Genomic DNA, 26,192 nt, shown 5'->3' with positions numbered 1-26,192 from the left:
ATCACAAACACCGGTCGCAGTCTGAAGGCTGAAACGTGATGCGGCAAAGTGACAATCCGGGAGGCAAAAGACGTCAGAGCCGATTAAGTACACGCATGAAACAAAAGACCGCCTGAAGCTTTTCTTTACCTTCCGTTGTCGTGCACACACGTGTTTCAGGCTTCAGGTTGCGGCTCAGCCAAGTGAAGTCTCTGGGCTCTGATGAATCTTTACCGGTGACACTCGTCTTGCTGAAGCGACGTAGAAACTAAAGGATGAGCCGACGAGCTGTGATCAGATAGGGCGCTTACGTGGAGAGACTGAGAGCTCGGGACACGAGGAGCACTAAGGCCCCTCTGGCTGCTGCAGCGCTGCGGTGCTCGAGTCCACCCCAGGCCAGCCTCGAACCCGGTCTAGAGATGTTTCTGCACCTTGGACTTGTCTTGGACTCGTGGCTTTTCCGAGTCTCAGACCCCCCCACACACACTCTGGTCTCGGCAGAGTCCAGCTGGCTGTTTAAACGTGTTTTGCCTTCCTGCTCAGCTGTCAGTTCTATGTAGAGGGAGAAACTTTTAAGATTTACACATCGCCGTTATGCTCGTTATGTCATTTACAGGTGGAGTTAAAGGTTTCTATTTCTAGTTTTAAACGCCGACTTGCGGAAACACAGTGTATGACACTTTCAGAGGAAGCTACTGTAGTAGCAGTGTGCATGAATGTTTCCTTCCTCATGTCATAATATTACTACTCAGACTTGTTACCAGCTAAAAATGCAACATTTTGGCAGGTTTACATTGATGCCTGTTCCGATCAGATTTCAAACTTTCCCAAATCCAAAGAACTGCCCTGAGTGACGGAGGTTCTCTCACAGTTTTGGTCCCCGCTTCTCACATTTAAACTCAGTCTGGACTCCATCTCCGAACTGCTTGGACTTGAACTTGCCCCCGACTGGACCTGAGTGCTTCTGACTACAGCCCCGGGCAGCTGTAATACCAGTTATGGATTACACCTGTGTGATCAGAGTCAGACGGCTGAGCCGAACGGTGACCGGCTGATGATGAGGCGTCACGGTTTAAACAGAACTAAACCTCAAAGTTATGCACAAAGACGATATGTAAAGGTCCAAACCTTTTTTTAGAAGGGGAAAGCTTGACTTTTTTTTACATAGTGACGTACTTAAAAAACTGCAGCGTGGAGCCGACCTCAACAAGTACCTAATGAGTTGAGTCATCGATCGCCCCATCTTAACTCAGAAAGAGTGAAGAGTCTCTCTGGTGTTTTACAGAACCACGTGATTTCAAAACTACTGCTTGTTAAAGGCCAAAGCTCGAGTGTGAGTATTACTGAGATTCCACAGGTGGCGGTCATTTTTCAGCGACGACTTATAGCTCATTTCACATCCAAAAGACAAATCAAGTAAAAGATTTTCAGTCGACTCAGCGGCTGGCAGGAGAGGCTCAGGTGTGTTCCAGAAAGTGCCCTATGTGATCACAGTGTCATTTCAGGATTCAAAGCTGCTTTAATCAGACAACTTTGTCAAATAAGGTGCAACATCAGGACTATTTAAGTCCGACCTGATCAGAAGCAGCATGTCGGGGGCTTTAAGCACGGTACTCGCTCCTGAGGGGGCTTCATCCCAAACCTTTAAACTGCCTTTCATTAGTTAACTGATTCCTGCGAAGAAGAACAGACCAGCTAGGCCTGAGGAGAATCTCGCAAGGCCACTGATCTGACATCTGTGGCTGTCAGAGCGGGAAAACCTTTTTTTTTTTTTTCTTCTAAATATATAAATCTCTAGATCATGGCTAAGTTCCTGTCAAAGTGGCTGATAAAGCAGAGAAAGCCAAAATATTGGCCTCTGAGTGGTGGTTATTTCCTAAGTTAATGGCCATTTGGGGTAAAATAATCCGAACCAATCATACGTCGTCTTTCCTGCGGAGTGATGGCCAACGTGGCTGCTGGATGGAACGGGCGACAGGAAACAGTCAGAAAGCTCAAGAGAAGGTCTATCAAGATGCATAATGCTTTTCAAGATCTTCAAAGCGTTGCTGGTTTTTACAGACGGTTTCTTACACAAAGCCGACGTCACGTGAGCGTTTTATTCCTGCGTGTTTGCATTTACGCGAGTGCATTTTTCATTCGCATGCAGATAAAGACTCGGACAAGCTAATGCCTAAAAAGAGAAGCGACTTGGTTTTTCTTGACTTCAAGCATTGCAAGAGCGTTTTCAGTTAAGTGCCTTCGACAGAAAAGCTCCCCCTCCATCAGTTCATCCTGACACACGACCACAATCTCACGTCCGTCTCTCCAACACCTCATCGCCGAATGACCAAGAGATTCCAGAGTTATGTCCAAACCTCGCTCTGCAGACCGTCTGGTTGGGGGAGTTGTGAGTGGGCGGCGTACTCTGCACCTCTGTCCGGGTGGCTGTCTCTTCGCCGGGTTCCCACCGAGCTCCTGGAGTGGGGGGGTGGGGGGGCGGGGGCGGGGGAGAAAGATCACTTCAACCGGTCGGATCGGAAGGAGTCCTCCACAGCCGGGTCGGCGAGCATCAGGTCACCGTCCAGCATGTCCAGAGCCAGGGGGTCCATTCTGAGCTGGTCGTCCAGGGAGAAGGGGTCCATCTCGAAGCCGGGGACGTGGGACAGAGCACTGGCAATTTCTTTGGACAGACCTGGTGGAGAGTCTCCTGCAGGGAGGGAGGGATGGTGGACATGGTAAGACTTTTAGAAAAAACAACACCTCCAGAGTCTTTGATCATAAGACTTTACTGCTGTGTTTTTATTATCGATCAACCTGCTGATTGTTTTGTTTTTTTTCCATTATTGATTCATCGCCTCGGCACAACACACTGTCCATCACAAGTTGCCAGGACCCAAAGTGACGTCTTAAAAGTCGCCTGTTTTGTCTGACCAGCAGCCAAATATATTAATTTTACAACGATTAAAAACAGAGCAAACCAGCATATGCTCATATGTGAGAGGCTGGAACCAGAGAACGATTAGGGGTTGTGCTTGATAAATGACTCAAACAACTGACTGGAAAGAAGAAGTCGGTGCAGTTGCAGGACCAAAGGAGCACATAAATAAAAAGAGTGATGGAGTATACTGCGATCCCAAAACGTATTTTTAATGATGCAACGTATGGATATAAGGCTTTTGTATATTCTACTTTTTGAGTTTCAACAAACCCCACGCACAGACACAAACCAACAAGGTGTTAGGCCGTCTCCCAGCACCTTCTGACCTGCCTCCTCTGTCTGTGTCTCTCAGCGTGAATATTTAGAAACACCTCAGTAATATATAGTTTCGTTTTTTAAAAAGGCTGACACATTTGGTGGTCTCGAGGGTATTTTTGGCCGCAGGGCGGTTGAGGTGTTTTTTTACAGTTACTGGATGACAATGGAGCTCGATGGCACAGAAGAATCAGATGAATCAGGCTCTGACACACACACACGGTACTTGTTAGGTGGAGACATTCGGTGCTGGTTTTGGTTTTTTTCATGGAATTTGTGGACAAGAGGAAAAATGCAGGACTGTCTGTTAAATGTAAAACTCCGCTGTCATTAGCGGTGCTTTAACCTTAACAGTAGAAATCACAGGAAAAAATAGGGACTGAAAAATGAGGTGTGTACCTTCGTTTAAAAACAAAAAAAAACATCAATATAACAAGACAAAGTGAAGTTCACATCAGTCCGTTTTTGTGAGGGAGTATGTTGTGGGTGTTTTTTTCTTTGAGTCACAGACTATTTAAAGCTTTGTACCACATCTGCTGATGAACTTCAGCGTCTTGCCCCGTATGAAAGTGAGGTTCTTCATATATGTACTTTAATATAAAGACATAGGTTGAGAAGGGGAACTCCTCTACACTGTTTCAAGTCTCATCTTCAAATGAATTCACAGATCCACTTCTCTTTAACTAGACCCGCCTAGTCCCACACACCCTAGGTCAATTTTTAGCAAGATTTAAAGGAACCATATTATTCATATCCACTTTAGATTCTTACAGAAGATAATCAGAAAAAAAACGTTTCAATTTCTGTTCAATTTGACATGACCAGCATGTTGTTGATATCGTTTTGCACTATTAGGCCCCCTGTGAGGTGTTGAACCTCGACACCTTTTGGTATTGAAATGCGTTAACAGCACTGAGTATCAAACTGTCTATATATACATTCATATCGCAGTTTCTTTGATCAGATGCCTCCTGATTTAAATCATATAATTTTGCCAATTAAACACCAGCTGGTCTCATAAGGATCAGTTCATACTGACCAGTGAGGATGATGTTGGGCACGTTGTGCCGTCCGTCCCCACCGCTGTAGTTCTGGTTCTGGTTGTTGACGAGCTGGTGGTCGCCGGGATCCTGCAGGCCCAGGGGCCCCTGGGTGTTGGAGGGGAACTGGCTCTTGTCCGCGTTGCCGCAGCTCAGACCGCTGTGGTTCAGGGACAGACCGTCGCCCTGGTTCTCTGCCGTGAACTGAAACGGGAGAGATCAGATCCAAATTTTAGGACAGGAGAATACACAAGGATATGAATATTCACTGCTGTGTGGCTGAAAAGTTCATATGAAAATGTAAATGTACCACAAAATTCTTGCACACCATAAGGTCTTATTTGACGGGTGTGTTGGATCAAAAACTTAACTGTGAAAAAAAAAAAAAAAACTCCCGCAATTTTACCTGAAATTTATATGAATTGTACCTGGTGAAAGTCTTAGGACCATCGCGTGCGGGATTCTTTCGAGGTTTTTTTTTTCCCCCACATCCAAATGCCAGTAAATATACAGAGTTAGATTTATTTCTTCATCAGTAACAATGAAAGTGCTCAAACACAAAGTCCAGCACGTGGTAAATAACAACCGAGGATACTCTAAAAACCCAGAAGAGCGTCAGAGCGTCATCTTCGGAATTTGTGCTGAAACTCCAAGATGGTGCTTGTGCTTATGTAGGAGTTAGAAGGCACGGCAAGTATAGCACAGTTCATACGCATTGGTAACTCAACGTGCTTCACAAATGAGCAAATAGAAGAACGTATATTATATTATTATAATTTAATAATTCTAAATAATAATAAAAAAAATTGAAATAATAGATTAAAAAGACGTAGAGCACATTCATTAAGAGAAAGCAGAGGACACTCGATCCGCTAACAAAGGGCATCTTAGAAGAACTGGGTTTTAATTCTACAACTTGAAACCGGCTACAGTTGGTCCCCTTTTGATACCACCAGGGAGGTGGTTCCCTTCTGGCCAGCAGGGGGGAGTGAGTCAGTACCAGGCTCGGTCGGGTGACGGAGATAAGTCGTAGTCGTGTCCGAACATGGGGCAGGGGACGGTCAGTTTGAGGAGGCTTTTAAAACTAAGTATAAAACACGTCCCTTAAAATGCGAGCGCCCGGGCCATTGGTGTGGATGCCGTCATTCCTGAAGACGGACGCAGGATTCCAAAGCAGGTTAAAACGATCAATTAAAACCGCATTATACTCCGAAGAGACAGACTGAAGCCAGGTGTGGAGGCTAAGGGTCCTGCCAAAACGAGCACTGCCTCTCTTGAAAGGAGCAGTGGGTCCGGAGATAAAAACCCGTTTACCAGAGTCTTTAAGAAAGTCTAAGAGCCTGCTAAAATCGAGCTTTAAAATTTCAGACCTCTGGTTGGGAATGTCATTACAGCCAGGAGGGATAATTACATTCCGGACGGGGTATTCGGTCAACAGACCGTGAATCAACTACAGAATTTCAGCAACCCTTTGCGCCTGGAAAGCAGTGGGTCTCCACGATCTACTCTCAATAGTCCTCACAACTGAATCCCCAACAACGACTGTGGTAGGAAGAGGGGGTGGCGGTGAAGGAGCGAATGGGAGGTGACGGGGCCGGGGCCGGGGAGTGAACCAGTGGCTTCGCCGCAGCGAAGTACGGCTTGGGGGTGGTGAGTTTTGGGAAAATTGGGTTGGCCGGGCTTGCCTGGCTTGCTGGAGTGGAAGCCCAGGGGCAATTGCAGACAGCGGGGACACAGATGTCAGCGCAGGAGGATGGGGGTCGCCAGCCAGTGCTGGGAAAGCGTGGAGATCAAGGTTGGGTCACTTACACGCAGGTGCTCAGACCCAGAGTCCACAGTGCTGATATGGTTTTTGTAAACGGGCCCCACAGAAAGGACATCAAGCAGAGAAACTAGACACGGGCCTAACAAGTGGACCCGCTGTAGAAGTTTTGGTATTTAGTAGCGTCTTGACATCTGGTAGTCGCCGTCGGCTAGCTGGCACCCATGCTAAAAAAAGCCGGGCATATGATGACAAAAATCTTTTAACGTGTTAAAACGTAACAACCAGAGTCTGAAAGTGTAGCGTGAAAAGCGGCTTAACACTGGATGAAAATGTGAATTTACAACGAAGCTCCTGACTGACAAACAACACCGGCACATCAGCGGTCCCAGGGCTGAGTTGAACCAGCGATGCTGCAGTTTATTCTCTGGATGCTGAAACCTCTTAAAGCCCCGGGACTTCCCCGTTTAACTTTTTAAACCCAGACAACTACCGATGAAGAGAATGGGACATGGATATTTTTGGCCTGCTTCTGCCACCCGCCTGCCGCAGCTCTGGTGCCAGAAACGGGACAACATGTTCCAAAACACAAGGATCGGTTCAGACACCAGAGGGTGACATCGGTCTCCCCTCTGCCAGGGTTACTTGCAGTTTCGGATGACATCGTATGTAAGCAAGCTGCTACCTGCTGGTTGGATTTGCCTGTGAGCTGCAGACTCAGGTACGGGTCGTCCAGCAGAGAGTTGAACAAGGCATCCTGGGGCAAAAAAAACAAAAAACAAAGAAAGTCTTGGTTACTTGCATCCTAATAATATTTTGCTTGCATGTTTTCTTAATTTGTACTTGTTCTGTTCTGTTATTTTTTAAATGACTGGATTCACAGTGTGCAGATGTTACTGATCTTTCAAAGCCATTCATCGCTTACGGAACAATTTTAGATTTTCTTGCTCAAGTCAGTGTCATGAGTGACTGTTTTTTTCTAATATGTAGCTACGTTGAAGCAAAAAAACAAAAAAACAAAAAACTAAGTGGCACCCAGAAGCACATAGTTGTGTAAATACTGGTCTATAAAAGTGTATGGGATCTACCACAATAGAAGTATTTTTGGAAGAAAAGGGAAAAACACAACTGAACTGGTCTGTATTTCTTCAGCAGACCAGGCAGAACGATAACACTGAGCATGACCCAACAAATAAAAATGACTCAATCAGCTAAAACAAACAAAACATTTCCACTTACTAAACATAGCGCAAAGCCATCCTCAGATGACACGGAGACCAAAACAGGTTAAAGCTGCTTATTAAAGCTGTGATGTTTGGTTGGAAGTTGTAGCTGGAGTCAAACAGGCGGTGGGTACTGGTGCCTTTGAAGGTCTGCTCCGTAATATTCACCTTTATGTGTTAACTTTGATGAAGGGTTGTCCTGCAACCAGACACTTCTTAGTTTGTTGGCAGCCGTGAGTGTGTGCTGTCTGACCTTTCCCTGCCGGTTGTCCAAATAACAGAAGGCGAGCTCGATACGAACTGGTTAAATGGGTGATTGCAAAGTGTGTACTCGTGGAGCTCGTGGTGCCATCGGGTCTGTCTGAACAGCAGATCTTCTCTGATATAAACGGGGTGGACAAAATAATGGAAACGCCTGCTCGTATAACGCAACGCAGTTCAGCAGCACCACAAACTGCGGCCTCCAAAACAAACACAGTTTCAACACAAACTGAACTTTATAACCTTCATGAAGGAGGATTTGTTGCAGGACTGCATTCGTTTTAGCTGGGTGTACCTAATAAACTGCCAACTGAGTATATTTAACCCTTATTTAATGTCTTTAATGTCTTTTGAAAGAGAGACATGAGAAAAAGTAAAACAAACGTAGCCGGACTAAGCAACAGGACTAATTCACAGCCAAACAAAAGACACAGCACCAGAGAGAAACCACAGGCATCATTAATAGATTCAAATAAAAGTTTAACACATGCCATTGGATGAGAAGGTTTAAATCCTCTGTAATTCATTGGATTCATAAAGTAAGAAGTAGGGAAAGGTAGTCTTCCCAAGTTCAGTATTAACCTGAGGGCTAACTGGAGTTAAACAGGCCTGAGCTCTGCTTTGAAAATGGGACAAGAGAGGTGACATACTGAGGCAGCTTTTGCAAGAGACTTTTATAAATTAAAAAAATACAGAATGGGGTTCTGGTCTTGTTGCTGGTGAGGACCAGCGGCACTTTTTCATCTAGCACACAGTGACAAGTGTGATTTTTATCTCCTGTGATAAAATGCGAAGCACAGTGACAAACGGCGTCAGGTTGTTCCGAGGCAGAGCGAGCAGAATGAGAATAGAGGATATCACGATGGTTGACTGAACAGTCAGCTCCTGTCTTTGGGACACAAACATGCTTCCTTCCCTTATACCTAGACAACTAGACAACAGGATGAACTCGTGATTTTGGTGACCCCCCCCCTGACCTCTATAACCTACACTTTGATTTTTGATAAGGTATCTTGAGCTAATAATTACCTAATTATTAGCTGACATTTCCTGTTGATATTCACGGTTCCCAGAGGCTGATTCTTGACCGTTCCTATCGCGTCACTATCAGGACAAAACTCTCACTTGTGCATAAAAAAATAAAATAAAATAAAAATCTAAATTTAATGGGCAGATTGACATGAAAGATTCTGAGCAAAAATTCCTTTAGATTGAAATGTTTCCATGACCTTTCCACTAGAGCCACTCTCAGGACAAAGTCTGGATATAGATACTAAACATCATCAGTATTTTGTTTGTTCTGTGCAATTCTTTCATATTATGGCTGCAATAAACACTGTTGCCTTTAGGATGCGCAAGCGGGATTTTACTGTTTCTGTCGTTTCGGTGGAGCTGCCATGGTCAAACCTGTTATACTGTGAATCAACAGCTGTAACTGAGTCCCACAGTGTTGTAGTTACTCACGCTGTAGAGGTCTGTGGCCAGGTTGTGGCTGATCTGTTGCAGCTGTGGGAGGCCGCCGACTCTCTGCTGCTCAGCCTGCTGCTCCGCTTCTTGTTTGACCTGACACTGAGAGGACGAGGAGCTCTGGATGCACTGATCCAACGCACTCTCGTTCTTAATCAGCGACGTATTCGTCGTGTTCACATGCAGTCCCATCGGCTTCTGTTGCTGCAGAGAAACGCAGCACGATCACTATGCGGGCTGAACTAAGTAGGAGAGTGTGTGTGTATTTTATGCTACGAGGATTATAAGAAAACTAATAAATCAATTATCTCCATCTTTATGTAAGCCATGAATCTGGGTTTATTTTACCGTTCCAAAGTGCTGCTGCATGTGCTGGTTGCGTAGGTTCTGCAGGTGGAGCTGCTGCATGGACTGTGACTGTTGCTGCTGCTGCTGCTGTTGGGCGTTGGGCCGTTGCTGCTGGAGGCGGTGCAGCTGTTGATGGTGGTGTTGACCCAGCGGAGACGGCTGCTGGCCGGGCTGGGAGCTGGGCATACCGGGGAGAGGCTGGTGGGAGCCCGGCTGGTGCTGGTGGGACTGGCTGAGCGGGTACGGAGGAAGCCTCTGCTCCAGAGGCAGTTTGCTGGTGTCCAGGGGGACGCCCTGTGGAGGGAGGCGGGATGTCAGCAGCAGTCATAACCAGAATACTGGAAAAGGTTTTTCTGTGTCGAATTTGTTCGCAAAGATTCATAGCCGAGATGCTTAGGAAACAATAACTTGCAACTCTGGAGCCTTTTCTGCTTAAGTTCAGCCTGTTTGACTGCTGTAAGTGAGAATAGCAACGGCCAACATGAATAAAATGTATCATCGATCCTTCTGAAAATTAAATTGAGAAACAGTTCAGAGATAAAATAACTGTACGGGAATGTCTGTATTTGTCTAATCCAACGAATACCTAACAAACCAACAACCCTCGTCACAAATCAATCCATATTAAACGGATAGGGGCCTTGTTATGAAGGGCGGAGGTCGATTTGGAGCAGCAGACAGTTTGGGCACCTCTGGGTAAATTTCATATTTGAAAAGAAGTAAAACCAACCCCTGCAGCAAACAGGCATAAAAAATGAGCCCTTAAAATGTTAATGCGCTGTCACTTTTTATTTCATGAACTTAAAAAATAGAAAAAAATGGGTAAAATACAGAATTTCATTAACTCCTTAGGCCTTCATTAACCTGTTAGGACTTGTGAGGCAGTTCAGGAACTGTCATTAGGAAATTTCAGCTGATGATAAATTCTCTGACTCTTCAAACCTGTTGCCGACACTCAACAACCAGGGGCTCCTCTACGCAGCTGACTGAGGATCTGAAAATGAAGCTAACCGATTCCTTCATATTGCTCGACCCGAGGGGAATGAAAACTGGCACTGTGGACGAAAGACCACCGTAAGACGTCAGACAGTAAAAACGGAACTTTTTTCGGTTTGCTTGTTGGGCAGAGACATCTGCCAGGGACACCACCTATGGCTCCCTGCTGCTCCGGAGTGATGGACCGAGCATCAAACATGCTTGATTTTTGCAACATATATTTGTATACATGCAACATTTGCAACATGTATTTCTTCGGCCTTACGGAGGAGTGAATATTTGTGCGCGTTACCTGTGTGATGGAGGACAGGGTGGGGGAGATGGTGGGGGAGAACTGTTTCGAGTGATGCCTCCGTGACTCCCCTCCCATCGGCAGGATGAGCGGGGAGAGCTGGGCCCGCCTCCGCGGCGACGTGCTGAGCGACGGCTGGCCCTGTCCACTGAGCAGCGGCGAGTAGGAGGAGGAGCAGGAGCCGGAGCTGCCCACTCCGCTGCTGTAGCTGGGGTTACTGCTGGACCCCGACTGGAGGGAGGAGTTACTGAGGGAGGAGTGCAGCGATTGGCTGCTGAGGGAGGACGGCAGGGAGGGGGAGGAGCTGAGGGACGACTGCAGCGAGGGGTTGCTGAGCGATGAGTGCAGGGAGGCAGAGCTCAGAGAGTTGGAAAAGGAGTGGCTGCTGAGCGATGACTGGATGTTGGGGTTGCTTAGTGACGACTGCAGGGAGGGGTTACTGAGCGTGCTCTGTAGAGACGCCAGGAGACCTGATGAGGGAGAACGAAACAAAAAACAAAAAACAATGAACTCAGACGTATCCTCAACATCCATCCGGATGAGGTCACAGGTTTCATCTCTCAAACAGAAAAATGCTCTTATCAGGTAATAAAATGTTTGAGGAGAGACTGCGTCTTGTACCTGTGAGAGATTTCAATAAACGAAAGAAACTAGATTATCAGGCCAATAGTTTACTTTTGATCTGTTTTTACTGGTTTGGTCTAGGTCTCTTAGCTCTAATGGAAGGAAATCTTAATGCTACGGCACACAGTAATATTTATGACTAATGATTATTTTTATTATCCGTACATGTTGATTCTTTTGATTAATCGAATGGTCTATAAAACGTCAGAAAATTGTGAAAAATGTCCATCAAAATTTCCCAGAGCCACGGTGATGACTTCAAATGTCTTGTTTTATCCAATAACGATAAATGCTGATAAAATATTAATAATGATCCTGATAAATGATGATAAAATCACATTTGATTAGTATTTAGTGATGCACATCCATAAAGTTGAGAGCCAGATTTGACAAACAAATCGAAGCAGCAGAGGCTGAGAAATTTTTTCCCCTACACTGGATCCCAAACGTCCCCCGATGGCAAACTTTCGTTGGGTCCCTCTCTGCCTTGCAAACAGCCATGTCTTCCAAACTCCGGACCTCCAGATTGTAACGCAGGCTTTCAGCTATAAACTGGTGTCTTTGTGCCCGATCCAACAGAACCCTGATGACATAACTATGACCTTATGGTCTTATTTTTTCACGGGCTAAGTAGTGTTAACCACAACAAGTAAACAGACCGCCGTGTAAAATTAGTGGAGTGCTCCTTTAAACAAGTAAAAGTGTTAACTTTGTGTTGACTGACTAATCAAGAAACCGATTTAATCATTTCAGCCCTAATGAGGCCCAGCTGCATCTTACACCTTCAATTAAGAGAATACAGAACCATTAAAATGAGAAAGTGGTAAAAGGGAAGGGAATGAAGAGACACTATGAAATATAATGCTGCGCCCTTATCTTTACTAAGCAACAAGCACCACAGGAGCGCTACTCTTCTCTTTTTCTGCACAAACGTCGTCACCGTGGCCTCAGTTTTAAATAAACCGCCTGTTTGGGGAATCAGCGCCACAAGGAGACGACGGCCTGTTTTCACCGGAGCTCCTCCCCAGGTGACCAGAGCAGGAGAAAACATCAGCTCTGTCCCCAAACACCCTGCTATTTTCACATTTCACCTCCTTCTAAGCTTCCTTACTACCTTACTACTATCCATTTCTACCGATGTACTGTATCAGTCCACATCGTTTTGGATGTGCGTGACACCCGTCAATACGCAGCGCCCTCAATGCCTTTAATGCTCCAGGTCTACTATTTTCCCTTTGGTGTGCTCACACAAACATAATAAAATGTAGCCATTCACACAAATTTCCTACTGACTAAGTTTTGAACATGTGAACTGTGACTATAGTGATGAATCAAGGAATACAGAACTGTGGTGGGCAGCGCAATAAATCAAAGGAATCAATAAATAATAACAGGGCAATTTTCTTCCTGTATATTCCTCACTGAACTGACCATAACACAGTTTTTATTCCTTAAATTTCTGATGTTCCTCAGCCTGGTGAAGACAGTTTGTTATCCTCCTTCCGTCCTCTCTGTTGCTCTTGAGGACAGAGATGCTGATGATTCAGTAGCATTTATGTGCCGCTGGCGTTTCACATCTGGTAAGAATTTTGGTTAAGACCAGTGCTACAGAAGAGGAAAGGAGATTACCAAAAATCTACATGGTTCACGCACTGGGAAGCATGAACGTCCCTGGATGATCTGTGTAAAGTTGTTGACTCGTCCAGCAGGTGGTGCTGCAGAAACGTTTATGAGATGACCAACGTGGACAGAGATCCTCAGGGAAGCATGAATTTTAAATTTCATATATCTTGAGTAAAAGTGGAAAATTTCCTCTAAAGATTATGAATCAAGACCATTAACATCTATGACTATGTTCATGTCAACCTGACCATTAGTTGCTCTTAGACTGGCGGAGGAACTTCATCACAACTGTTGTTCATTCATTATTCTGGAGTGGAAAATTACTCTTGGCAGATCTTTTTTTTTTTAGTGTTTCTTAGCACGTGTTAAGTCAGCAGTTAAAGTTGGAAGCTGTTTGACATATGACAGCTGTGTTTTTAGACTGGGAACTGAAAATTAAAAAGTAATTCCTCACACTCCTTGGCCCTGGGAAAAGTGAAAATATAAAATACTTATAACAGCTGCAATAACTAAAGATATTTGCCTCAAACCTTCAAACTAAAAGTTGACAACTTGAGCCTTTCAGCTTGGTCTTCTCCTCGTGGTTCAGAGCGACACTTTGTCTGACCATCTGGTTTACAGCCTTATGAAGACGAAATGACGATCCAGACTCAGGCTGGCTGCAGCCGGCGGCTGAGCTGCCAGCACCTTCCTACATGTGGTCCGTACAGTCACCTCACAAACGACAAAGCCCGGCTACGCTGTGTGACTCCACTTCCACCCACGAAGAAAAAAATCCTCTCTCTTCTCTCTCTGGCTATGTGGCTAAATTTAAAGTGCTGCCCCGCTGTACATCCCCCTTTGTTTCATTATGTCCGCTCTCACCCACATACTTCCTCTGCTAGGCATCACTCTAGTCACTGAGCTGAGGCTTTCATTCAGACAGATCTACAACAACTGAGCAGGCAGGCAGCTCAGTCTTGCCCGAGGACACTTCAGCAGAACTGTCAGTAGAGGGACTGAACTGTCACCTTCTGGTTACAGTGTCTCGATGCAGGTCTCTTGGTCTCTTTATCAAGTCCGAGTGCGTGTCTGACCTGACCTTAACATTCGAGTTAAGACAGTGACAGAAAGCCACATTAAAAATGTTATCATCATAAAGAATATGACTGATCTGGTGACTCCCTTTTAGCTCTGGTTTTGGTCTCCACCAGCTCCAGAGGGAAATATCTGGCTCCTTAGCGGCCAAATGCTCCGCTATGTTCACCAGCTGGTCTCTGACTGAGTCTGTTCGCTGTTTGCTGCTGAGCAGGTAGTGGACAGCGGCTTTTTACACCTTTTTCTCTGAAAACATCTGCCTACTGTGGCAGAAAATGAGGCTAAGAGAGCGAAAAGAGTGAACCTAGAGCTGTGGTCCGGTAATAAACAATAAACAATAAACAACGAGCTGAGACTCACAGTAAAGCTCTGTGAAGCCGAGGGGAGCTGCAGATTCTGGTTCTTCACTACTAGAGACTCCTGAACATTGTCATTTGATAGACTGTTATTATAAAAGATTATTTATAGCCGGTTTAAAAACCAAAAAATATTTTATCTGCCAACTGTGAACTAAACTACACTGAAACAGACTCGCTCCATCTTAGTCTGACCAGTCTTAATGTGTGTTCATTTGAAGCCATCCATCCATCCATCCATCAATACACACACTCTGGCAGACTGTACGGACCTGGCGTGTGGTGATGGAAGTTGCTGTTGCCTCCTGTTGCATTGGCGGCGTTGATGCCAAGCTGGGTAAGGGTGGAGGCCAGGTTCCCGGTGCTGCTCCCCCCACTCAGAGACGAGGATCCTGGGTACCCGGGCTCATCCTGGTCCAGCGGCGTGGGTAGCGGGGGGGGAAAGTGGAGGCTGGACAGGTCGGGCAGCGAGCCGCCGGTGTTGAGAGCCGATGGGACCCCGTGAGCCGGCGTGGACGGCTGCTCTGGGGACGTAAAGACACTGAGGGGGGAGAGAAAAAACAGATGAGGTCTAGATCTTCCTGGGCATCGAAATATACTGTGAAATGACAGATTTAGATGTGACATAATTTAGCCATTTCTGTAATAATATCACAGGCAGCAATCACATATAATTCATTGCTCCCTCTGGTTACTGTCCCTGTGGTAACAGCAGTTCAATTCTCCAAGAAACACCGACCACACTTTCCATTCCGGGAAGTACTATCGGTACTATGATTTTCTTTGGTTGAAAAGAACATTTGATATTTTACACTGTTTGGTTTTTGTGGTGACTTTTGAGTTAAAGATGTGAAATGAAAGCAGCAGCAGCAGCATCAGCAGTAGAGGGACCGATTACTGTACGCTGGGAGTCAAAGGTGAAAGAATCCCATGTTTGACATGACCGTTGTTCAAAGGACTAATCCAATTTCGGATTAGTCACACACCAAAGTAATTTACAAAAGTGGTTATGACATAACGCAATGTGTGATGTGCTGTATGAATGGACTGCACTTGTGTATGTTTAGTAGTGTTAGACCTACTTGATGCCAGGGACTTCACAGGACTTGGGTCGGGACGACAACAGAGGCAACTGGAGACAGAAAAATAAAATAACATAGTAGAAAAAAACAGAATCAGCTCTGTTATAACACACAATCAGTGTGAAGAACACTGCTGATTCAGCGTTTTTGTCTCGTACTAAAAATGAGCGAAACTTGCAGGGTTTTAAATGATAGTGGATAAATTTGGCAACTATGTACACTCCAGAGCCTCGCGTTTGTAAATACTTTATGATAAAGTTTAAGTTAAAGTAAAATGTCACATTTTTGGAGAATAAGTCTTAAATTTTTTTTTTTTTTTTTTTAATTTCAGTTTGACAAATAACACACTTCCAGCAAGAAGAAATGGCGACTTTACAGTTATATCAAAAGTTGGCAGTGGCTACTATGAAAACTGATGTGTTCAATCAGACAGTAAAATATTAATGTCAATCAATTAAAGTAATGAAAAATATATCTAAGGAATAACAAAACGAGAAAACAGAGCAAAAATAAATCTGATTTTTATGACTTTACCTTCTTGGTGTCCCAGGGTTTGAGCAGTTTCCCCTCATCTAATACGTTCTCTTCAATGGGAGGAACCGGGTACGGAAACACTGAGGGACAAAAGAATGGAGGTTTAATCTGAAGATACGTTTAAATATACAAGTATTTAAGCTTCATCATATGTATCTGAAGGTTGTAGCCCATTTCTCTCAGTTTAGTTGGTTTCATCTGCGCATATTTATGGGTTTAAATGAGAGTTTGAACTTGTGAAATGGTCAGAAATAATTTCAAAACCTGTGGTTGTACATCAGCCTTTAAAAAACCTACAGGAAACTGACCAGTGAGAAACTCAAATTTTCGAATGTGTAGGAAAGATTTGTGACTTGACAGTGTTTCAATAAAATATGCACAAAACCAACATGAGAAACTTGGCACTCAAAGTTCCCACAGTGTGTATGACACTGACATTAAACATAGGCACACATTTAAGTTACAAGAGGCTGAACAAAAGGGCCAAATTCTTGACTTGAACTTAAACGTGTGTGTGCACGTGCGACTTCAGTGTTACTCAGTTTCATACTTTGAATCTGTACTGAAATGTTCATAAAATAAACTTTCTTAACTTTTCTTTAAAACTATCAATCTTTTCTCAAAATTGACAAATTTGAAATGCTCCTGTGGAGTTTTTTTTTTTTTTTTTTTTTTTACATTTACAAATACTGATATCAAAGTACAGGCCCTGAAATTATTTCTGAACATAATTTCACCAACTCAGAATGTTACTGACGCTTTTTTGAGTCAGGACCTTGAAAACAGTTACCATAACAAAATACTTGCACAAATATATTTGCCATAAATAAATTGTCCAGGTGATTCTGTTTGTGTTTCAAAAATTTGAGTTTTAGTTTAGATCTTTGAGAATCTGACAATGAAGGAAAACTGTCCTAAAAATTAACAGCAGTGTTTGTGTGAATGCGTTTGAATATACAGTAACTCACTTCTTCTGCCGTCTCCGTCGCTCTGACCTGCAGGGTCAGAAAGACAGGCAGGCAGAGACAGAAAGAAAGAAAGAAACAGTTCTATTGAGTTGGAAATATCATCTTCATTTTATATTCAGAACATCCCGACTCTGCTGGCAGCCAGAGGAAAACCTGTTTAGACTGAGATCTTTATCCTCAGGGACTGTGAGGCGTTTAGTCAGGGCCAGGCCAAAGTTAGTTTAACAATGAACAGATCACTGCATTGCATCATAGTAAAAAAAAACAAACAAAAAAAAAAACAAACACCCATGCACACGCACACACACACAAAAAAAACAAAAAACAAACCTGCTTTCACTGACTGCCTTAAGACATCACACCATTTTCACTTCCGTCACTGTGGTTTTAAGAGGCCCCGTATGAATCAGCACGAGGCAGAAAACAGTACAACAACAGACTTCTCCTTCAGTCAAAATCTACATGAACCCGTCCTGGTCCTGACTGAACCAACAAGGCACCTGCCTCTGATTTGTAAAGTAGAAAGACGCAGCAGCCGCAAATGTCATGCATATAATATGTTTTTTTGATAGTTATTAACAAAGTTTGTAAGTTTGGAGAGGCAGTGAGTCACATCGTCGCCTAGCAACGATCGATGATCTATTTAAATACTGAGCTTGCAAGATGTGATGTGGCTGTGGCATCCCTCAGGGATCAGAAATTGGACATCTTTTCTTTTGTGTATGCATGCTGTCACTTAGTCACATCTTCAAAAAAATACAGAGTAAATCATCACCGTCATACTGACGAGACACAAATTTATTGTACTGCAACAGCCAATTATTCCTTCCAGCCTTTGAAACTGTAAAAATGCTTGTCAGAAGAGCGCTGTTGGTTGTGTAAAAACATCCACGTTTAAATGCCAAGAGTACTGAAGTGTTGGTTGTTGGTCCAGCCGGACGCAGAACAGTTTTTAAGGATGTCTCCCGTTAACCTTGACGGTTGCACAATTTCTCTGAACACAAGAATTTGTGAATAATTCTCCTTGTTTCCTCTGAGCTGCACATCAAGAAAATTACCAAAACTGCCGTTTCTCATTGATGTGACATAGCTAGGAACGGCCCATGTTATCCAATACAGATACTGAAATCCTTTTAAGTCCTTCGTGGACATCCAGAATTGATTACTGCAAGTGGCTTTTATCTGGCCTGTTTATCACAACAACGAGGAGCCTTCATTTGGTCTAAAATGCATCACCCTAAGTACTCAGTAGATGTTAGGAAACTAGATCATCTGACCTGATATCTTTGATATGGCAGCCAATACAAGCCAGAGTTCATTTAAAATCCTTTTTCTAATTTACATGGTTTTAAACAGATTCTTCACACTACATCTCCAGTCATATTACTTTACTTTAGCCTTTAGCTCTCTTGATGCTGGTTATTTAAATTTTCTTAGATTTTAACAGAAAATTCCCGGTAATGCTTCATTTTCCAAATAATTTCCCAATTATTGCATGGAAAAAGTGCATTTTGGTGTGATTATGGAGAAATTAGGAACTTCCTCGAGAAAGCTTGTATGTTCAGCTGACCTGCTGACCTAACTAACTAACTGAAGACACATTCTATTTCCCCTATAATTATTACCAATTTGTGCAGAGTTCCTTCAAGGTTCTTTCTTTCTTTTAAGTTTTAAGTGTTCCTTAGTGCAGGAGGCTGGTTCTGCTAAGCCTTTTCAAATCTAGGCTTAAAACCCATCTTTTTTCTATGTGCTATGGTCACTTCTAGTTTCACTTGTATGGTAAACATTCAACCACTTGACAACTATTAACCTTGATTCTCTTTTAGCTGTTGTGTCTTTGTATTTTTAATAGGGAAAATTGAGATTTTGCTTGTGTAGGTTTGTGTGAGGACTCACACTTGACAGCTGAACAGGGCATTTTGGCTGGTCTAGGCTTTGTAGTCATTAAAATTACACAACGGAAGTTTAATTGGCACATTTCAATATCTAAATCTGACCAACATGCTTCAACATGTAGATTTTAAAAGGAGGTTGTGTAATTTATTGTGACGTTCTTGCAGTGTGTTGAGTATTTGTGTTTTTCTTTCGAGGAGCTCTCTCACCGGTGCGTCTGGTGTTCTGGGGGGTGAAGGTGGGTCCTCCTGTGGTGAAGGGGTCTCCTGTGGGAGGGTTCATTACGCTGGTGTGGAGGGCTGAGTCGGAGTTGGTCCTGAGGGCCAGGACACACACACACACACACACACACACACAGATTTTAGGGACCAACCACAGCTGCATGTTAGAAATGAAAGCCGACAGACATTTTCTTTTTCTTTTCACATACGAGATCAGGACATTTCATCTTCCCCAGATTTTTTCAGAAAGCCAGATGAGATTAGAAAATAATTAACCTCTTATCTAATGCCAACAACCACCGAAATGCATGTTGTTGAAATACAACAATTGTTTGAAGAATTTCATACACCAACTCCAGAAACTCCAGAAATGGTTTCAGCATTAACCGAGAACACAGTGATTAAAAACGCAGCTGTTTCTGGTTGGACTCTGGTACAGAAAATTACCTCTTTGGTCTCTTGAAGTGAGCCGATTGCTGACGTGCCTGATTCTACTTTTGGTGTGTCTTGTAGTTTACAGAAACATTTACTTAACAGATCAGGTACTGCATATAAAAGAGAGTGGACCAAAAAGAAGGTGAGACCATGTGAATGGTCAAAGTGAAAAGGAGAGACAGTGACGGATAAAACAGACGAGGAAGGAAGAATGAACAAAGATGTAGAGAGTTACAGGAAAGGGATGAGGATTTGTGATGGTTCAAAAGGCAGAAAAGGTTCTATCTTTTAATTAAGTCACTCAAAGAAAGAAGAAATGACATCCAAAGTAAAGTTTTATAAGATACATTCTTGTTTTCACCCACAAATTTTTAGTCTGTACAAGACTCGCTTCCACTGTCGTGGTTGGAGCTGGAGGATGGCCAGCAGAAGGAAGAAAAGAAGGAAGTAGAGGGAGGTAGAGGAAGAAGAGGATGAGGAGGATTCACCTGTTGAGTGCAGTGGTGGGGAGACGAAACAACTGGCTTTTATCTCCGGGGAAGTTTCCAGACCAATTCCTTTTCGTGATCGACAAGAACAAAAAGTTATTTTCCTCCACCGGGCAAGAACATCGAAAGAGAAGGAAAAAAAAAGGGGAGAAGAAGAAGAAAAGCGCAGGCTCAGAAAGCAAACGAAGGAAGGAGGAAGATGGAGGCAGCGAGCGAAGGACAGAGGGAGCCTGGCGTGTCACCTGACGTGACAGATGAAGGCTTGTTAAGCCAGTGTAGAGTTTCTGTGTGTGTTTGTGTACCAGCATGTGTTCAAACGGCTAAAAAAAAACAAAACCTACAATATATCTATAAAAATTTCAGAAAACAATTGAAAATAGTCCAACATCCTCATAGCGGAGAAGTCATAGGTGTCTGCTGGCAGCAGAGACGGAAGAAAGTTAGCTCGGTCCACGACAACAGAACATATTAAACTTGGTTTAACGTTAAACGAAGGAGAAAGCCCTCGTTGTGGCGTACGCAGTCAGAGAAGCTAAAAACAACTTTTCTCGCTTTTAGCCTTTTAAAGGACCAGTGTGGAAGAGTTTAGAGCATCTAGTGGTGAGCTTGCAGATTTTAACCGACTGAATAGCCTCCCCTCACCCCTCCCTTTCCAGGCGTGTAGGAGAACCTACGGTGGCCTTCGGGTAACGAAAAAAAGTGAAAGGCCCTCCCTAGAGCCAGCGTTTGGTTTGTCCGTTCCGGGCTACCGTAGAAACATGGCGGTGCGACATGGCGGCTCGGTGGAAGAGGAACCCGCTCCCTCTGTAGGTATGAAGGGCTCATTCTCAGCTAATGAAAACACAACGATTCTTAATTTCAGGGGATTATACACTAATGAAAACATTATTACTAGTATTATATTCCATTTCTGCCAATAGTTGTCATTAGGCTTCTTAACATGTTATGCTGTCAGAAGCCAAGATGAGCCTATAATTAGTTCTACTGTAAATCATTATGCAGTAGGTCCTTTGTTTGCCTTAAGTGAAAACAGACCTTTATTTATTATATTAGAGAGTTGAGACAGACAGACCACTTTTCATCGTTTCCTATATTTATAACTACAGTTTATCACATTTAAGTAAGAATTCTTCCTGTTTTCTCCTTGTTTTAATGTACTCTTAATGCAAACTCACTGGCGCCTCGATATTTACCAGTTGTCTTGGATAATGTTGGGAAGTCATGGGACTAGAGAGACGGACAAACAAGTTGTTGATTTCGGTCTTTTCACAGCATTTGTTTATGATTAAGAAAAATATGAAATAACTCCAGACTTATATTGTTTATCTGGCATGAGCATCACAGAAGAAGAGCGCAGACAGTTGGCTTCCGTCCTGCTAAGTTGCAGTTACGAGAACTGGACTCGCATTTGTTTTGACCAAAACCTCCAACCTGGCAGGACGAGCGGTTACCAAATCTCTGTTGAATCAACATGCTCCTTTTGACTTTTTGTCTACGAACTCTGCTTCTCTTGAAATTAGGCAGATTGAACCCAAAACAAGAATGTGAAAGGAAACGTTTTCCCCACAAACCAACAAAGACAAAGTGCAGGTGGGATTTCGCTCAAGCTTTCCAACAACTTTGACTGTTTAACAGAAAGCTTAATGTTTAGAAAAACTCCAACTGCTGATTGGTGACCTGGCAAAGTGACAGCTGAAGCAGTCAAACCTAAACAGTCTTTACTTTTCAGATTTTAGGAAAAGGCTGGAGGTCATTTGCCAGACTAATGTGTGTGTGTGTGTGTGTGTGTGTGTGTGTGTGTGTGTGTGTGTGTGTGTGTGTGTGTGTGTGTGTGTGTGTGTGTGTGTGTGTGTGTGTGTGTGTGTGTGTGTGTGTGTTGTGATGTGTTGTGGACCTTCTTTGACTTTAGACCGAGGCCAGTCTCTCTCTGAAGGGTAGCTGTTGTCTTGTTAGAAGAAAACCAGAAAGAACGCAGGCAGGCGGGCAAAAATTAAACGACTGGAACGTTGCAGAAAACAGAAGAAAAAGCCAAAAAAGAAAAGAGGTTCCCAGAAGGAGGAAGGGCGAAAAAAGGAGAGGAAAAAAGAACTGAGGGCTCTTCAAAACCAACTCAGGTTTGGAGGGATGCCAGCTAAAGTCAACTCAATTTCCCGTTAGCTGTGCAGAGGTTAGTGTAGCTGCTCGAGAGCCACGGAACTGAAGCGGGAGCCTCAGTACGATCCACAAAAACCTTTTATGAAGCCTCGGTGTCACCTCATGTGATTCTGATCAATTGTTTCTTTGTGCAAATTCAGTCAAAGGTCAGAGAGAAAGCACCTGTGAGACTGCTGGTGATTCAATGCCCCGCTCAAGGACACTTCAGCAGGAGGGAGTGAGTTGGGGGACAAACCTAAGCTGACAGTCTTTCTAGTAACAGCGCCTCAAGTCCATGTTTTGTTTTGTTCTGAAACTTCTATATTTTGATGCTGCTTTTGCTGATAAAGAGTAACTAGTTAAATAAAGGGGATATCATACAAAGCATACGGTTTCTGCAGGTTCCATAAAGCCAAATTTAAAACGCAATTTAAAATCCCATACTACCCAAAAATGAAATAAATAATAAACAATTATTCAAAAATATCAGTGGATACGGGTTAAAATAATCCCAACTAAAGGTAGCTTCTTCTCAGCTTTCAACCATGTCTCATGGCCTTTATCAGCAAACCGAGGCAGCTCTGGTGTACGTGATCCAAGTATTTGGGAATGAGATAGTAACCCCTGTTTCTATTTGAAGATGGTCTTTGGTGTCTAATGAAAATGTATGAAATCCCCCAAAAAACAGGTAAGTAGAGACACCGAATTTGTTGACTAACAGCTCGTAACAAGACAGTTTGTGACTTTACAACAAAGCCGTCTATTACTTATTCTAGCTGCCATTTTCTCAGACGGGATCTGACGGATGAAAATCATCACTGACAATGATCAGAGTCTTTTTAGTCTGTATTCTATTTGGACAGTTCTTGTGTGGCTGGTTGCATTTAGACAAGCATAAAACAAAATGGTTTTGTTCCAATACCATTTTGGTATTGGAACAAAACCTCAAGTATCTTATTGGCACTAGTATGGAAAAATTTCAAACAATCTCCAGCTGTATTTATGAGCTAAGTTCAGAAGTTAAACTGTGGATTATGTAGTATTTTGTTAATGGTAGCAGCCAGGATACAGACTGTGCTACTAATCTCCTCTAGATTCATCCAAGAAACAGGGCATGGAGAGTACAAGAACACTAAAATCTGTAGACATTTCACAGTATGTTAAGATGATGCATTTTCAAGGGCTTGGAGATACGACTGAAATATGGTTACGTTTTGTCATCATTTTTTCACACTTCTGTCTTTCTCTCATCAAGCTGTGGTGTATTTCTAAACCCATGTAGTTTGTTTTTTTTTTTTTCCTTTTGGGTCATTTTCCTCTTCTAAACCATCTGAGGTGTGACAAGGGCTTCAGAAAGGCTCAGGAGCAGCGGGAGCAGAGGAGACTCGAACAAGATGCTTTGGAAATAACAAACAAGCGTCCCCGCAGACAGCCACGTCTCCCCGGAGACAGAAAGGGGGGAGAGAGGTGGGGGGACGGAGGCGGTTAAGGGAGGTCAACAGACAGTACCTTCTCCAGCTGGGGTCGGGAGGCGGGGACAGGTAGGCAGAGTTATACTGTGAGCTCTCCATCTGAGGAGACGACTGGTTAAGGAAACACCACCACCACCACAAAGGACATATTATCCCCGTCATCTCTCTTTCACTTTCTGTTTCTATTTAATACGATGGACTGTAGCCGCATGTTTCAATAAGATTAAAACTTGTAGTTTTTTCTATTTCCTCTTCTTTCTAAAAATAAGGGGCAGTTAAAAATAATCAACAGTTTATTTTTCCCTTGAAAGAACAGTTTTCAGCACCAACTGCACAGCCTCACACTCAAACTGTTTCCAGTTCCACATTTTCGCACGTTCTCCTGCGGCTCTACCGAACAGACTTGGTGCTTGAGGCACCTTTTCAGGGTGATTAGAGCTTTTAGCTCAAATGTTATTCTTTCCTTTCCTTTAAATGATTGACTTTCAATGTTTTTCTGTGCCTGAATCAAGGCTACAGCTATACAGTATTTAATTTGTCGTCAGCGCCTCTGAAATCCCTTTTTCACCGCAGGAACTTCACTTCGTTTAACCTGGGAATTCCCATAACCTAAATTTCCTATTAACTATGTAAGGCTGTGAAATGCGGTTCTTCCTGTGTGTTTCCACTTTATTTTACTATCGAGGGCATTTTGGATAGACACCATTACAAAGGCAACGGCTGAACTGACCTTATATTGTCATTGATTTTCAAATTCACACTGAAACCAGACATGCCCAGATTAATCCGCTAGAGTCCCCAGGGCAAAAACTTGGCCCAACGGCCTTTTTTAACCCCTGGATCCTACCCCCCTTTTCTGTGCTATTATACCACTGGCCCCAGCTTTGTTGTACGGTAACTTGATTAAACACAGTAATTCAAGAATATCGTACTGGCAAAAAAATTTAAATTCGGAATGACATTAGAACTAGATTTTACACAGGGATCCAATTCATAACAGGACCACAAAATTCAAGTCAAGTCAGTTTCATTTATATAGCAACTAATTCATAGAGTTGTTGTCTCAGGGCACTTTTCATATGGAGCAGCTCTGGACCATGATTCTAACAGATTCATCAAATTATTATCAGACAAAATCTAAAAGATAAACCAAGACCCATCTTGTAGTGTGAGCTGTCATGCTTTGGCGGTGCACATCCCCAAAATGGGGGTGAATGGTCTGAATGGTCTCTTCTCCACAAACCCTAATTAATTCAGGACATGTTCCTTTGTCCAACAATGGTCCTCCACTGTTCTTTTTCAAGGACTGGATGTGGTGCTCCATACAGATGCGGTAGTAAAATGATGGTTACTTTTGCTGTGTTTGTCGTCGTTCTTGTTGTGATGCGTGATGTGTTATTAACACCTCCTGAGCGCAGCACGAATTTGTTCCCAAAGCTGCCGGAGGAGAGTGGAAACAATAGAACAACCCGTGACACTGGAAATAATTTGCTTTTTGTTCCTTCGCTCCCATTTAAGACAGAAGAGAAACAAATCCGCCCTCTAAATTCACCTCTAAATGGGAGGATATTCACTGTCATGAGTGGACAAAAGGCGGACATCGTGTTTAGACACATCAGAAATAAAACTTTTACTGTTTTATTCTTTACTGTTCCGTGTCGCTTTCAAGTCATTCCTTAAGTCATTTTTACCGCTAGAACCCTCTGTTGTAACGTTTCTGGTCAATCACACTATAGTCGACAACTTTCAGTTTCAATCAGACCGACACTGCCCTGTGTGTGTGTGTGTCTTCTTTAGGATATAAAGACAAACGTCCACTCAGTGATACAAGTCCCTACGACAGCTGCTGCCTCCTTAAAATCGTGTAATACAGGAAGGCTTCTCGTCCAGATCGACGAGAAGCCCGCAGAGGATTTTTGGAACAAAAGCATGTTGTGTTGTTGCTGTGACCTCAAAACACATAATAACAGTCCTGCTGACAAGATGTCATAAAACAAACTTCACACATGATAAAATAATATCTCTGTATGAGCTTTCACAGCAGTGCATTGTTTGACGATTCAGATGAAACTGACAGGGGAATTCACAGACTGTGGAACTGTTAAAGCCCCAGTTGTTTGGGGGATGAATGAGGTAGAAATCTACTTCTTATCGAGGATATCTGATGTTAAAGGATCAGTCTAATGCTATTCTATATTTATCATCTTCTTCTCTACATATCACATGTGCAGACTTAAATCAGCAATGACTGTCTCTTACTAACAACTACTGTGTGTATCCAGAGCCTGATATATCTGAGTCCTCTGGGCCAAAGAGCTCAATTTTTGTCCAAAAACTATTAAAAAGCCATCAGTGAGCCACACTGTTGCACTGGGTGCATCCCCATGAACACACGCACTGTGGTTAATTTAGACTCAGTCACACACACACCATCCTGGTGCCCCAGATACTCACTACAGCACCAGATGTAGATTAATCTGCCGCTGAAAATAGTCCCCGACAAATTCACCGTTTCCTCCCGTTTTGTTTGATAGAAACTACGCTGAGCGGCTGTTTTAGAAAATCACAGAGTTTTTAAAAATGAAACGATATATTTGTGAGAGGTTTTTAAAGATTTACAGTATTTTTTCAATATGATCCAATGGGCTCGGAGCTGAGAGCCACAGAGGGAGGAGGGCAGTCG

At 43.3% G+C, this 26,192-nt stretch overlaps 1 protein-coding gene across 3 annotated transcripts in view; it reads right to left on the bottom strand.

Moving 5' to 3' along the window:
* Window positions 1-2,475: 2,475 nt before the first annotated feature.
* LOC120784772 (CREB-regulated transcription coactivator 2) overlaps window positions 2,476-26,192 on the bottom strand; it is a 37,514-nt gene continuing 13,797 nt past the window's right edge. Inside the window, exons 4-16 of one of the 3 annotated variants that reach the window (XM_040118846.1) lie at window positions 23,547-23,608; window positions 19,905-19,973; window positions 18,970-19,076; window positions 16,868-16,894; window positions 15,900-15,979; window positions 15,366-15,415; window positions 14,556-14,824; window positions 10,604-11,073; window positions 9,316-9,609; window positions 8,965-9,171; window positions 6,702-6,773; window positions 4,254-4,458; window positions 2,476-2,668 (exon numbers count right to left, since the gene is read on the bottom strand). In XM_040118846.1, the coding sequence (XP_039974780.1) occupies window positions 2,478-2,668; window positions 4,254-4,458; window positions 6,702-6,773; window positions 8,965-9,171; window positions 9,316-9,609; window positions 10,604-11,073; window positions 14,556-14,824; window positions 15,366-15,415; window positions 15,900-15,979; window positions 16,868-16,894; window positions 18,970-19,076; window positions 19,905-19,973; window positions 23,547-23,608 (2,103 nt within the window). In that variant the 3' untranslated portion in view covers window positions 2,476-2,477. The remainder of the gene's footprint in view (window positions 2,669-4,253; window positions 4,459-6,701; window positions 6,774-8,964; window positions 9,172-9,315; window positions 9,610-10,603; window positions 11,074-14,555; window positions 14,825-15,365; window positions 15,416-15,899; window positions 15,980-16,867; window positions 16,895-18,969; window positions 19,077-19,904; window positions 19,974-23,546; window positions 23,609-26,192) is intronic. The other 2 variants (XM_040118847.1, XM_040118848.1) reach the window with 2 other exon arrangements.

The sequence above is a fragment of the Xiphias gladius genome, chromosome 22, assembly GCF_016859285.1.
Source record: "Xiphias gladius isolate SHS-SW01 ecotype Sanya breed wild chromosome 22, ASM1685928v1, whole genome shotgun sequence".
NCBI lineage: Eukaryota > Metazoa > Chordata > Actinopteri > Istiophoriformes > Xiphiidae > Xiphias > Xiphias gladius.
The sequence above is the reverse complement of the archived record's forward strand: the minus strand, read 5'-3'. Positions and strand labels throughout refer to the sequence as shown.